General features: G+C 30.3%; 1 protein-coding gene across 1 annotated transcript; it reads left to right on the forward strand.

Moving 5' to 3' along the window:
- The first annotated feature begins 1410 nt into the window (after positions 1-1410).
- On the forward strand, positions 1411-3760 carry LOC130820448 (gibberellin 3-beta-dioxygenase 2-like). The gene is made up of 2 exons (XM_057685832.1): positions 1411-2108; positions 2827-3760. The coding sequence occupies exons 1-2, from the start codon at positions 1612-1614 to the stop codon at positions 3494-3496; spliced, it is 1167 nt and encodes a 388-aa protein (XP_057541815.1). The 5' UTR covers positions 1411-1611; the 3' UTR covers positions 3497-3760.
- Positions 3761-13805: the final 10045 nt, after the last annotated feature.

The following is a 13805-nucleotide window of genomic DNA, read 5'->3' on the forward strand; positions in this document are numbered from 1 at the left end:
TTTTCTAGAACTGTAGTCGAAATGTAAACTTGTTTAGTTCACCTTAAAAAAAAGCAGTCATCAGTATAAATTAGTAAATATTAGTTCTAATAAGAAAATTCAGTTAAAATCCGTAAAAAATTAGTTATAATCAGCACACAACTCAGTTATAATTTATAACTAAAAATCAGTTATAATCAATAAAAGTTAGGTTCAATGTGTAAAAATCATTTCAATCAATTTTGATAAGTAAAAAATCAATTTCTATTAGTAAAATTAGTTAAACCAATAATTACTTAAATAAGTAAAAAAAGCTGATGAACTAAACAAATCCTTAGGTGATGAATCATCATCATCAAACCACTATTTCGTTCGAATTAGTGATGAACAATCCCTTCTTTTTATAATTTATGCTCAAGTAATGTTCTCTTCGGCGGAAAGAGTGTTTTTCCTTTTAATAATTAGTGAGAGTATTTTTTAGAACTTCTATGATTTTAGTCTCATCTAGATATTTTGTTTATTTAGTCATACATCTTGTCTGAAGATTGTGACCCTGGTGGAATAAAATTCACAATCAACATATTTGCGTGTTGTCAAATAACTATTAGTTATACTAATAATTGAAATTATTAGTTAATTTGATCAGCAGAAAATATTGACTGATGAAATAATTATTTAAACTAGCTATTTAAGGCTTAAGTAAATATTTAATAAACATTATTTATTGACTGTTGGCTGTTTATTAGAGAAAAAATATGTTAAAACCAAAATCCAATGAAAAAAGCTACAACGAGTAGTTTTTTATTTCGACTTAAAAACTAGCTTTTCAGCTAGCTGTTAAATATATTTATCAAATAATTTTTTAGCTATTTAATCAAATTAAAACAAAAAAAAAAAAACCAAAAACCAAAAACCAATAATAAAACTGATTACCAAACACCGATTTATTGAACCTGTTACAAATTTTAACATGTTCAAAAACCTAAATAATATTTTTCAAATAATTAAAATGAAGACACACATAATAACCCGATAAGCTTTTGTTACGGTTCCGGTTTTGCAAATACGAGAACACAACAAATCAAAGAACTCCTTTTTAAAATTAAAATTATTTTATTAATTTTTTATAATAATAATAATAATAATAATAATAATAATAATAATAATAATTGTGGATATACCTTTCCTTTCCATGTTTGCAAGTTCTTGCATTCATTAAATTAATTATGATCAGAAAAATAAAATATGAAAAGGACAAAATAGGCCTTATTATTTTGTTTTTTCCATTGTCGAATTGTGTACTCCCCTTTCACTTTCACAGCTTGTCCTCTCTTTACTACCACCTTACCGCCAAACACACAACTACACCTTATAATATTTCATCTCATTACTTTTCTCTATAAATACCTCCACTCATTTTCCTTTCTTTCTACCACTTTTTCTATATTTCTCTTCCTATGCTTTCTTTTCTTCTTAACAAACTACACTCTTTTTTTCTATTTCTAAGTAAATATATTATTATTCTTTTACCACTAATTCTAATAATATTACAATACATTCCGATTTTCCACTAGCTACTCATAACATTGTGTGCTCTTTTTCCGTTGTTTGTTTGTTTATGTTGCAGTCACAATGCCTTCTAGGCCATCCCACGTAATTAACCATGAAAAGCCTAATTTGATTTCTAACTCGACTAATAAATATTTTTTAAACTTTCAGTCTGTGAAAGAGTTACCTGACTCATTTGCATGGGCCCCACATGGGGATCCATGTTCTATTGAGTCGGATGTTTTTAAACCTGACTCTGTACCTATAGTTGACCTAGAGGATTTAAAAGCCCATCAACTTATTGGGCTTGCATGTAAATCATGGGGAGTTTTTCAAATAATTAACCATGGAATTCCAAAAAGGTTGTTGGATGACATTGAGATTGCTACTAAAAGCCTTTTTGGTTTGTCCGTCCATCAAAAGCTTAAGGCAGCCCGATCATCTGATGGTATTACGGGTTATGGCCCAGCCCGTATCTCTTCCTTCTTTTCTAAGAGGATGTGGTCCGAGGGTTTCACCATTTTGGGCTCTCCACTTGATCATGCGCGTCAACTTTGGCCTAATGATTATACAAAATTTTGGTAAGTGTTTGTGTTCATTTTTTTCTCCATGCAAACACATGCAATAAAAGTTAATCAACTAATATTTTTCTTTTTTTTTTTAGGAAACTTACATTAAAAAGTAAAACATCTATCATATAAAAATAAAAAAACATGCAATATTTTTTACTTCTTAAAAACACATCTTAAAGAGTATTGAATTTTGTCTCAATTGGAAAGCAATTATTATTTTTCAGAGAAAATTATGAGTTTGATTCTCACCTAATTCTCATTCTCTCAACCTACCCTATAATCAAATAAATAAACATGTATTAAATTCAAGTTGCATCAATCATTTAATTCAAGAAAAAAAAAGTTGCATCAATCTCACACACATATATATATATATATATAGAGAGATGTGTATGATTAGATATATTTTTAAACTGATATTGTTGTCTAACCACCTAATTAAAAAATCATTAAAAGCTTTTAATAGCTTTAGTCACTATTAGTACTATATGTTGTGCAAATCTAATAAAGTTATCTATTGACTAATTAAAAAATAACTAAAAAGATAAAATTCTTTTTTTGTGGTAAGTATGGCATGTCGTTAGACATAGGTTATCAAAAACGTCCACAAACAACAAAAGAAGATGAATTATTATTTTCTTTTTGCTAGATTTGATGCCATATTTGGGACAAGAATAATGTCTAATTCTATATAACTTTTTTCTAACATATACTTTACATTTTTCAGCGACATTATTGACGAGTACCAAAAGGAAATGAATCAACTAGCAAAGAAGCTTATGCAACTAATACTAGCTTCATTGGGCATACCAAACCAAGATATTTTGAAATGGGCTGATTTACTCCAAAATGCAAATGGAGCTATCCAATTAAACTCGTACCCGGTTTGTCCGGACCCAAATCGAGCCATGGGTTTGGCGGCTCATACGGACTCAACATTGCTAACTATCCTCCACCAAAGTAGCACGACGGGGCTACAAGTTTTCAAAGACCGAACCGGGTGGGTCACGGTCCCACCTCTTTCAGGTGGGCTTGTTATAAACATAGGTGACCTATTGCACATCTTATCAAATGGGCAATACCCAAGTGTGTATCACCGGGCCATGGTTAATCGGGTCCAACAACGTTATTCTATGGCCTACCTTTATGGACCCGGGTCAGGAGTTCGGATCCAACCACTTCCTAAGCTAATTGATGCCACTCATCCTCCTTTATATAGGCCCGTTACATGGAGTGAATATTTAGGCATAAAGGGTGAACATTTCAATAAGGCCCTTTCATTAATCCGTCTTAAAAACAACATTAATCCTCAAATTAAATCCTTAATTACAAGTGATCATGAGCCTAAAACCATTAAAGTTGATTCTGATAAGACAATCCTTGCAGGATTTGCTTAATTGATTAACAAATTAATCAAGAGTTTATGAGGGTTAATCATTTTGTTTTTTTCTTGTCAACCTATATGGTTTTTTGTTAATTAATTATTAGTTTTTAGTCGTGAGGTTTTTTCTTTATTTGATTTTCCTTTCTTTTCAAGACTAAGTTAATCTTGAAATTAAGGTTGTAGATAGTATTCATCTCACGAGCTTGCACACTTTGTACTATTTTAAATTTATCATCAAATAAAATTGATGAAATAAGTAAGAATAGATGTCTCAATATTAAGTTTCAATTTCTTATTTAAGTTATTTGTTTTATATATTTTACTTTTCATTCTTATAAAAGAAAATTACACTTATATTAATTTTTAATCAATACATAAACTCCACATGATTTCAATATTTTATTATTTTGTACTTTATTAATATTTTATTAATAAAAAGACCCGTATAAATTAATTTTTATCATTATTTTGTAATTTTATCAGCATTTTATATTAAGTTTGATACTAAGACCACTAGTCCGCTATTACTTACATGTAAAATGAAAGTGAAATATGATATCGAGATAGATGGAGTAATTTGTTTGGTAATCTATAAAAAGTGTTTGAGGGTGTTTGATAAACAATTTTTTTCTTTAATTTTAGTTTAGTTTGATATTAATAGATAGTTAAATGGTCAAACTATCGAATGCTAATATTTAATAAACTAATTGATTGAAACAAATTATTGTTTACACTTATGAGTCAATAAATTTTTAAACAAACTGCTCTAACTACATGCTCAAAATTAGTCGATTAAATTAGTTATCAGTTATCAGTTATCAATCATTTCGTTTGGCAAACAACACGTCATTTTGTTACGATAATTCATTGTGAGTTAGCCTCACCTAAATTTGCTACAAAAACCTAAAAGTAGGGGTTTAAAAACATACTTGAAATGGTATATGGAGGAATGAAAAGATGATCGCTACGAAAGCAAACAAATCGATGCAAACAGAAGAAAGCATGCAAGTGTATTGAATTTGTATTATTTTCAATTAAATAATCATAACAATAGAAAGAGATAAGACAGTGGAAAAACTGATTTGAATATTCAGCATTAAGACAAAGTAAACCCGACAAGTTTACTGACCCAGATTGTCAAGAGGAAGATCCCCAAGCCAAGCAATAAGACAATAATCTAGATCATGATTTACAATGTTATTATAGAAATTAAGGCACCACTCTATAGAAAAAAGATTTACCATATCATTCACCAATGATCTCACAATTTAAAATAAATAAAAATAAATTATGAAAAGTTTCATATCTTTTCTAATTATAGGGTTGGTTGAAGAAAGAAGATTCAAACTCGTGACTTCTTGTCATGCTCGTTTTGATACCATGTTAAAGAACCATCTCAGTAAAAGCTTAAGCCGATGGTTAAGACCTCAATATACATTATATACTCTTACAATGAGATTCAATCTTAAGACGTTTGAGAAAAACGATATTAACTTTAAGCGAGACATCTTATGAAAAAGTTAGCATATTATTTTAGTGGCTATTACAAAGTTAGATCACTTTCTTCAAATTGGGTCATAGATTCATCCCCACCCAATTGCATCAATTTATGTGGTTTAATTATCTATATGATAGTATATGTGATCTGACTGTGTAACTAAGTTTTGGATGTACAATTTTTGAGATAGAAATATGTAGTTGCACTTGCAACTTGGTGTTCCTAATTCTATAGTTAGGACATGGTCGTTAAATGCTTTTTATATGAGATCATTGCTACTTACAGGTAGACAAATTCTCCTTTTTATCATCTGAGGGAGATTATTCAGATTAAAAGGAAAAGTCTACTGAATTGTAGTTCGACCCACTTATTGTGTGAGGCTAAGTGTTCATCAGTTAAGAAATTATATGAGCATAAGATGTATGTAGCAGATATGCAAAATGTTAAGGCGGAGGTATGGACCCCCATGATGGATGTACTTAGGAACTAGGTTTTGAGAGATAGAATAGAGATTGTACCCATCTCTATAAAGATATGCCTATGAGAAGGATAGAATTAAAGCATAATCATTAATGAAAAGCGAAGGCACGTTAGGCCTAAGAAAACGTGAGTGGAGCAAATAGGAATAAAATGAGCGAATTGCACTTTCCCGAGGACTTGACTAGAGATAAAACTAGTTGAAGACATCGTATTTGTGTCATAAACCGTATATAGTCACCTACTTCTACACCTATGTCTTGTTTGTTTTTCTTGCCTTTGTGATTGTTTATAAATTTCTTTGATCATGTTATTTAGTCTTGATTTTCATCTTGCATTTGTCTTGTCTTGCTTTACTTTGCTTTCTTTTACCGAGCTTTCTTGTGAGTTGAGGGACTCTTTACAAATCTTTCTCGAGTTGAAGAACTTAATATATTAATTTATTGTTTATTTTTGTCATTTTTTCTTCTTTTATGTTTTGACTTCCAATAATAAGTGAAATTCAAGAAATTAAATTGACAACATTAATGCCTATATGGCTATATCCGATTGAATCTAGTAGTTATATTACTAAATAGTCATTTATATCTCAACATTAGAGAAGCAATTTTATGTTATAGAAGTTCCGGTGATACATAAATACAATCTTTGAAATATTTTTTTAAAAAATAGCTTTTCAAGGATTGAAAAGAAAGCTTATAATATGATCGTTTTTTAAGGCTATATTTAAAAAAAAAAGGTAAATAAAGTTAAAAGTCAACGCAAAGATTGTCGAATAGAAGTACAATTTACAAAGCAAGAACAAAGATTAAATATCATTTACATCTATCATACTACCCCTTTCCTCAATAGAAATTTGAGTTCGATTTTTACCATTCCTTTCACTTTTTTTAACTAAAAATTTAAGTTGATTGATAAAGTCGAATAATTTCAATTAGGAGCGGAGCAAAGATTTTGAAAATCTTATTTATTTTTGTGATGTTTTTCAAAATGACACCCTTCGTTATATCAAAAGATAAAAAATTTTTCACTTCAAGAAAAATGGAAAAATAATTTAAAATAAAATGTACTGTAATATTGTATTCTAAAATTACTTCAAATAAAAAAAAGCTTACAAACAAAATACTTAAAAAGTGTTGCTTTGATTTAATATTTAAGACCTCATATTTCTGGGGCCTTTAGGCAGTCAACTATTTAGAATAGTCTTAGAACTGGTCATGACTTCAACCATCAATTTAATCATTAGTTTATGATAATTGATGGTCCAAAATATGTTATATATTCTATAAATATAAAATATAAAAAAAGTATATAAGTCGAAAATAGTGGTATAATCTGAAGTTCAAATAATATTGGATAAGCATTTATTTTGGGGCATACTGTGATTTAGAGTCCAGGCGATATTGATAGTGAAATATGATAATGAATGACACATTTTGTGACTTCCTATAACATTCTTTTGAAGCTTCAAGGCTGGCGTTTTTGGCACTTTCATGTTTCACAGCTATTACTATTTACTTCTTCTTCTACTACCAGCCACCAGGTGATATATGATCCATTAATTCATCTCCATTTAATGCTCTTTGTAATTCTTCTCATCTTTCTCGCCCACATTGGAAATTGGAATCTTAGAAATAAATCATGTAAGCAAATTAAGTATTTCTAATTATCTTAATAATCTCAGTGTTTGGAACAAGAAGGACGGAGTTTGAGTGCATTCTAAACAAGCTTACATATACTCTTACGGTCCGTTTGGTAGGTGATAAACGGTAAAAATGAGAATGAAAGACTAGTGTAATTATAGTTGAAAAATCTCTTGGTTATCTTGATGGCCATGCTTGTCCAACTTCAATCATCTCATGTTCTTCATAAAATTCATTCTAATGCATTACCAAGGTGGTAAACAAAAAAATTTTTTGTGATCGAAGTTTCATTACTATGAGAATGGTATGGAACTTTTGATGAAATTTTACACTATAAATCATTCTCATTACTACTATTTAGTATCACTAACCAAACAGGCCGAGCCTTAACCATCAGCTTAAGTTTTTGGTTGAGTTAGTTCCTTGACATGATATGTTAGAGTATATATAAAACATATCCTTGGCCTCAATAATTGGCCTAAGCTTTGGTTGAGTTAATTCCTTGATATGGTATTAGAGCCAGTGTGACAAGCGATTATGGGTTCGAATCTCAACCACCTCTCAAGCTGAAGTGAAATATTTCGCACTCGATATAAGAAGGGTCTGTACTGCTTCTACACTTCTAGTCCAAAAGGCTCTCGTGTTAGAGGCATGTTAAAGTATAAACATAACCTAGGAGTATAAGATGCTGGGTTTCAACCACCAACTTAAGATTTTGGTTGAATTAGTTCCTTGACAAATACAATGAAAAATGACCAAAATATATTTTAGATAAAAGATATAAATATAAAATTTTTTATATAGGGGCGGTTTTTAATTGCCTGACAATATTTTATTTGAGAACATATCTAATAAATTGTTTTTATGTATCAACCCCCGATTTCCAGACAAAATGTTTTTTCAAAAATACTGAAGCCACAAATATTATTTTTGATTAATGTTTTGGTAGGCATAACATATTATCATGTGAGATGGGGTACAACTTACTTTTAAGATTTTTAGTTTAGTTATATTTCTATTAGTAGATAATTTGCCTTGAGGAATTGAAATTGTGGACTATTGAAGAGTACCATGTTCTGTAAGGTCCACACTTGTAAACAACTTATCTGCTTGACAAAATCATTCTTTGAAAAGGATTTTGTTTTTTCAAATTATAATTGATTGAGATACATACAGATGGTCATGTTCAAGATCATCAGTCTAATATCTCGCACAAAATCAGAGTTCGAGAGAAAGCAGATAGTGATTTTATCATAACCATTATAATTATATTCTAACAATACCCCTCATAGAAAGAATAGGAGAAATACGTGCAATTAAATAAAATCTTAGGTAATAATAAGAGCCTTGCAAATGAGAGTGAGACCACATGCACATGAGATAATAAATATCTCCAAAATATATAGTGCCATATAAAAATTATTTAAAAAAAAACTGAAAAAATTTGAAACCATAAACACACTATTATAGTTGGGTGTCTAGATTTACTAGTAGTCTTTCTCAAAATGATCTAAAAGTCTAATATAATTGTTTTTAGTTAATTAAAATCAGAGAAAGTAGGTTCGAACTATATTTAGCTAATAGTGAGCAAAAGGGCAAAGAAATATACCTGAATATATACAAAACCAATATTAATTTATTAGATTTTCCGTAGTCCCTCTTAATTTGCATCACTTCATAATATATACTTTTTTGTTTTATTGAGTTCACACATACTTTTTTGGGCAATGATCATTCTTATTCTCATCCATAGTCTTATTAATTCTTTCATTTTTACGACTCATTCTATCATCTAGTAGTTTTCTGTTTTATTTTCATCCACGACTATTTGCTTTTTCAATATTACACCTGAATTTCGCCAATGACATAAAAATCATTCTTTTTTGAATATATATTAATATTAAGATTTTCATAGACTCTTTCTCTAGTTAAATATTTAATATAAATTCTAATGTATGGTATAAAAAAAGGAAAATGTTTTCCTTGTCTTTCAAAAAGGTTCTCCATGCATTCGTCACTTAGAGTTTGCCTCAATCGAGCTAGTTAATACTCTCACATAAATAAAAAAGAGCAAACTTAAAGAATAGAGTGCATGTTCATAACTAGCTTAGCATTTAAAGGCTGGCCAACCATTAAATTGAAACTTCTTCAACTTGTGATCTCCGACATGGAATATGTCTTTTACCTACCTTCCTACCTTATCTAATTGGAATAAACTTTTTTGGTTACTTCTTAATCAACTTCTAATAAAATTTACTAAACAAAATTAATAGTTTTTGTTGGAAATATTCCATGTGTGAGGAAGATTCCATACACATCGCTAAAATATTGGATTATAGACTTGGATATAATGTTTGGTGAGTAATCATCCTAATATTATATGATTTTGGAAAAGAGTGATCCTCATCAAGTGTGTATGCAAGTCCACACTCATTACCTGTGGGTTTGTGGGTCCGAGCCTATGGGTGCCCCATGGATGTGTCCACACGAGTGAGCCTATAGGTAATTATGTGACAAATTGTCACAGCCTAACATGGTATTAGACCCGAAGGTGATTCTTGGATTTGATGTGGCTCACATGTGAGAGAGAATGTTGGAAATACTTCACATGTGAGAAAGATATTGTTAGAGTATATAAGATATTCTGGGGCCTCAACCATCAACTTAAGCTTTTTGTTGAGGCCCCAAGATATGTTATATATTCTAACATAGTCAAGGAACCAACTTAACTAAAAGCTTAAGCTGATGGTTGAGACCCCAGGATATGTTATATACCCTAACACGGCCCATCACATGAGAGCCCTTTGGACTAGAAATGTGGATGTAGCACATGCCCTCCTCATACACTAAATAAACACGCCCGCTCATACACTAAAGGTGTAAATGCAGCAATGGTCCTCCTCGATCATAGTTGACGCTAAATATTCCACTTTAAATGGAGAGTGATTGAGATTGGAACCCTTGTCATATTGTCTTTTAATATCATGTCAAGAAACCAACTCAACCAAAAAAATTAAACTGATGATTAAACCCCAAAAATATATCATATATACTCTAACATCCGTCTCTTATTGTTTGTTTATGGGTATAGTTGCCGTCTTTCATTCCTCCCTGTACCCTGATGATAGTGAATTAATTATATTAAAGCAGACCATATCACAGTAATGTGGATTTGGTCAAGAATGAATAACACTTTGTATCCATGAAAAATGATTTGTCTAGAATTTGGTCTGACATTGATTAGAGTAGGATAATTAGAAACAGTAAAAAGTAAACCAGACAAAGAGATTGAATCTAAATGTCTGTGGTTTTTTACTTTAAATCAGATGATATTAGCCCGATTCTGAATCACTACACACATAAATAGGCCAATAAACTCATACAACAAGACCTAATACATACATCCTACGTATGGTTGTAACTGTATATTGTTGTGAATTGTGATAATTGAGTTTAAAGTAATTTGGAGGCTTGGAAATGGTATAGGAAAAAAAGAATGTCCTTTTGAGGCATGTTGATGGTTTGCTCGAATGCGATCAAAACAAGATGTGATGTGAACTTAGTCTGCTTGAACAACAATATTGCTTGATCAAGTAGATGATTGTTAGAATTCCCTGGAGAGTATTTTTTTGAACGAGCCCGTGCATAGTTGACTTAGCTTACTTTGTTTTCATATTTGTTATAACTAAGTGTTGGATGTAATGACTCATAGCTCAATCTAGAGGTACCTTATCATAATTAATGATGAGTAGTATTATTGTTGTATTTGATAACATGTGAAGATGGGATTTAAGTGTGAAATATTATAATTTGAGACGAAGCTATTTGATGTCCGCTCGATTAAGCTCGCTCGCTCGACTTAGTCGAGTAAATTTATTGTGCCAAGATGCGACTTTTTGCATTACAGTTTTATTGCTGCCCTAAAATCAGCTCTATAGGGGATTATGTTGGGGGAGTTTGGTTTATGGCTTTTGGCTTAGTTTTTTGTTAGCTTTTGGCTTTTGGCTTTTAGCTTGTTGGTTGGTCAAACAGCCAAAAAAAGAATTTGGTAAATGATTTTAAAGCCAAAATAAAAAAGTTGCTCCAACTAGCTTTTTTGGTTGACTTTCAACTTTTAGCTTGTTGGCCCACTTTTCCTTTAATAAATAGCTAACAAATTAATACTAATATTTACCAAACATCTTCACACACACCTGGCTTTTATAGCTAGTTTTAAAAGCCAACATAAAAGCCAACCGCCAACAACCAAACACCCCCTAAGTCATTATATATATATATATATATATATATATATATATATATAATAACATGCTAACATATATATATATATAATAAACAATTTGGTAATATATTTACTATTTGTATTCTTAAATCTGAATCATGACTTGATCCATGCTTACGATGTAGAAAACCAAATAACACATAACGCGGTGAATTAAGTTTGCAATTCCGATCCCTATCATGATACTTATAGAATCCCAAATTAAAGCTCTCGCAATTAACCTCCTCCTACTTCTTCAATCATTGATTTAGACGTGGGCTAAGTTTCAACTCACGTACAAGCACTAACATTAGTTATATAGAACTCCTATCCTCTTACAACAACGTTAGTTTATACATTGAGGGACCAATCCGTAGAATGATCTCTTTATTCCAATAACATCACTAGCTTGATCCAATTCCAATCCCTTTTAATTAATTATAATATATTTTTTAATTTTTAGGGTCTCATATGGATTATGGAGAGCTAACAGAGTGATGGATCATCATAAAAGTTAGCAAAATATAGAAACATAATAATAAAAACTGACATGCATTTCCAAGAACACATCTAGGTAGCTATCATCTTGAAGAACATGATTGACCCTGTAAATAGCAAAGCGTTAATGATTATTTCCCAAAATAGCAAGTCTTGTATGAGACTGTTTTATCGTGATACAAGCCCATACAAGCAGCCTATGCCCATCAATAAAAAATTATAAAAACAATAAAATTTGAATTTCAATTATGCAGCAAGCAGTTTTTTTATAAAATAATTTGAACAAATCCAATTAAATTCATCTCACAACTTGACGCATTAATAAAGAATGAGTGTTCCCAAAATAATGAAAGGGAGGAAATAATTGAGTCTGCAATCAAGCATGTGCACACTCACCTTATTTTATTGATCCAGAAAATTAATTAACTTTCAATAGAAAACCTTCCTTTCAATCTAGGATAATGAAGATAATTGCTACCTACAATCTGCAGTTTTTCACATTTAATTGTTTTTTTTCAACTTTCTTGTGATTCGTAGCTGGCTTTATCAAATGCATATATACTAGAGGTAATCAAATAAATTATATATTATATTAATAGGTAAATTTCAAAAATTTTTTCTGAATTTTAGGTATTTAAAACTTCTGATTATTTTCTTACTATATGTTAGTTGGATATTTCCAACTAAAATCTCATTGAAAAACAGTCGGAATAAATTCCTACTAACACAGACAGTCGAAAATCCAACTTAACACCCACAAATAAAATGTTAGTCAAAATTCTAACAAAAAATACGACTAATATTTTAATAATTACATTTATTCGGACTAATAAAAATAGTTGAAATTCAAGATATAACCATATGACTGTTCTTAATTATTACTGGGAATTCAGCCCTTTTTTTTTTATGGTGGATCTTATCATTCATAGCTGGCTTTATCAGATGCATTAGAGGTAATCAAACCATATATAAATAGTGAGACTGTGAGAGGGAGGCGGCTGTCATCTTTCAAGTCTCAATGTCAATAAAAAGACAGATTAAATTATACATTATATAAAAATAGTAAATGTATTACAACATTTTGCATCAGTCCAACCAATCTTCCTTTTTATTTCATTGCAAATAATTATTTATGTTATCTTAGTTTCTGCATGTTTTTGTTTATGTTTATCCATAAAATTTGTTTCTACATTTGAAATTCTTATGGCTTTATTTTCAATTAAGAAAACCAAAGAAAAGATCGTGCACTAAAATAGCGTGTATTAATTTGGTTTATGCAAGACTTTGCTAAAAACTACGTATTTCACACATCTTTAAAAGTAAATGAAGTGCACGATGTTATCCATACGATTATACGAAATAGTCTCTTAAATGAATTTGTTTATTACTATTTAGAGATTAGGGTCATGACTCTACCACTTTAACGCGTGCATCTTAACGCTTTAAATTCTCTCTTATTTCTAAATATCTCCGTTACTTTATCTATTCAATCTGACTTTTTAATCTCTATGTCTTTTTTTAGTAAAATCAAAAGACATAGTAGTAGTAAAGACTGATACATAGATCAGCTACCGTAGATCGAAAGAACTAAGAAGACATACATCTTAATCTATAGATTGATTATGGGTATTATTTTGTGAGGCATATAATTTAGTTGGGGCCCGCATGGATGAATGATGAGTATACGTGTAGCATATGGCATTTGCAAATAGGAATCAAACTAACCATCTAACTTATTTGAGGAGACATGACAACTTTGTTTTCATAGAATCTTTTTGCAGATGCAAGACATCATTGTTTCTTAGACAAATTTTGTTAGTTGCTGGAGTGTTCATGGGTTTCATAATTCTTCATCATCATATTAATGCCATGGATTTTACAAATTATAAATTAGACATAACATTACAAAATGTAGGGTGTTATATTATTCTTGCTTCAATAATAC

This window comes from Amaranthus tricolor, chromosome 1 (assembly GCF_026212465.1).
Source record: "Amaranthus tricolor cultivar Red isolate AtriRed21 chromosome 1, ASM2621246v1, whole genome shotgun sequence".
NCBI lineage: Eukaryota > Viridiplantae > Streptophyta > Magnoliopsida > Caryophyllales > Amaranthaceae > Amaranthus > Amaranthus tricolor.

Coding starts and splice junctions, on each gene's coding strand:
- LOC130820448 (XM_057685832.1), top strand. CDS start 1,612: ATGCCTTCTAGGCCATCCCACGTAATTAACCATGAAAAGCCTAATTTG. Junction 2,109..2,826: donor AATGATTATACAAAATTTTG/GTAAGTGTTTGT, acceptor TACATTTTTCAG/CGACATTATTGACGAGTACC.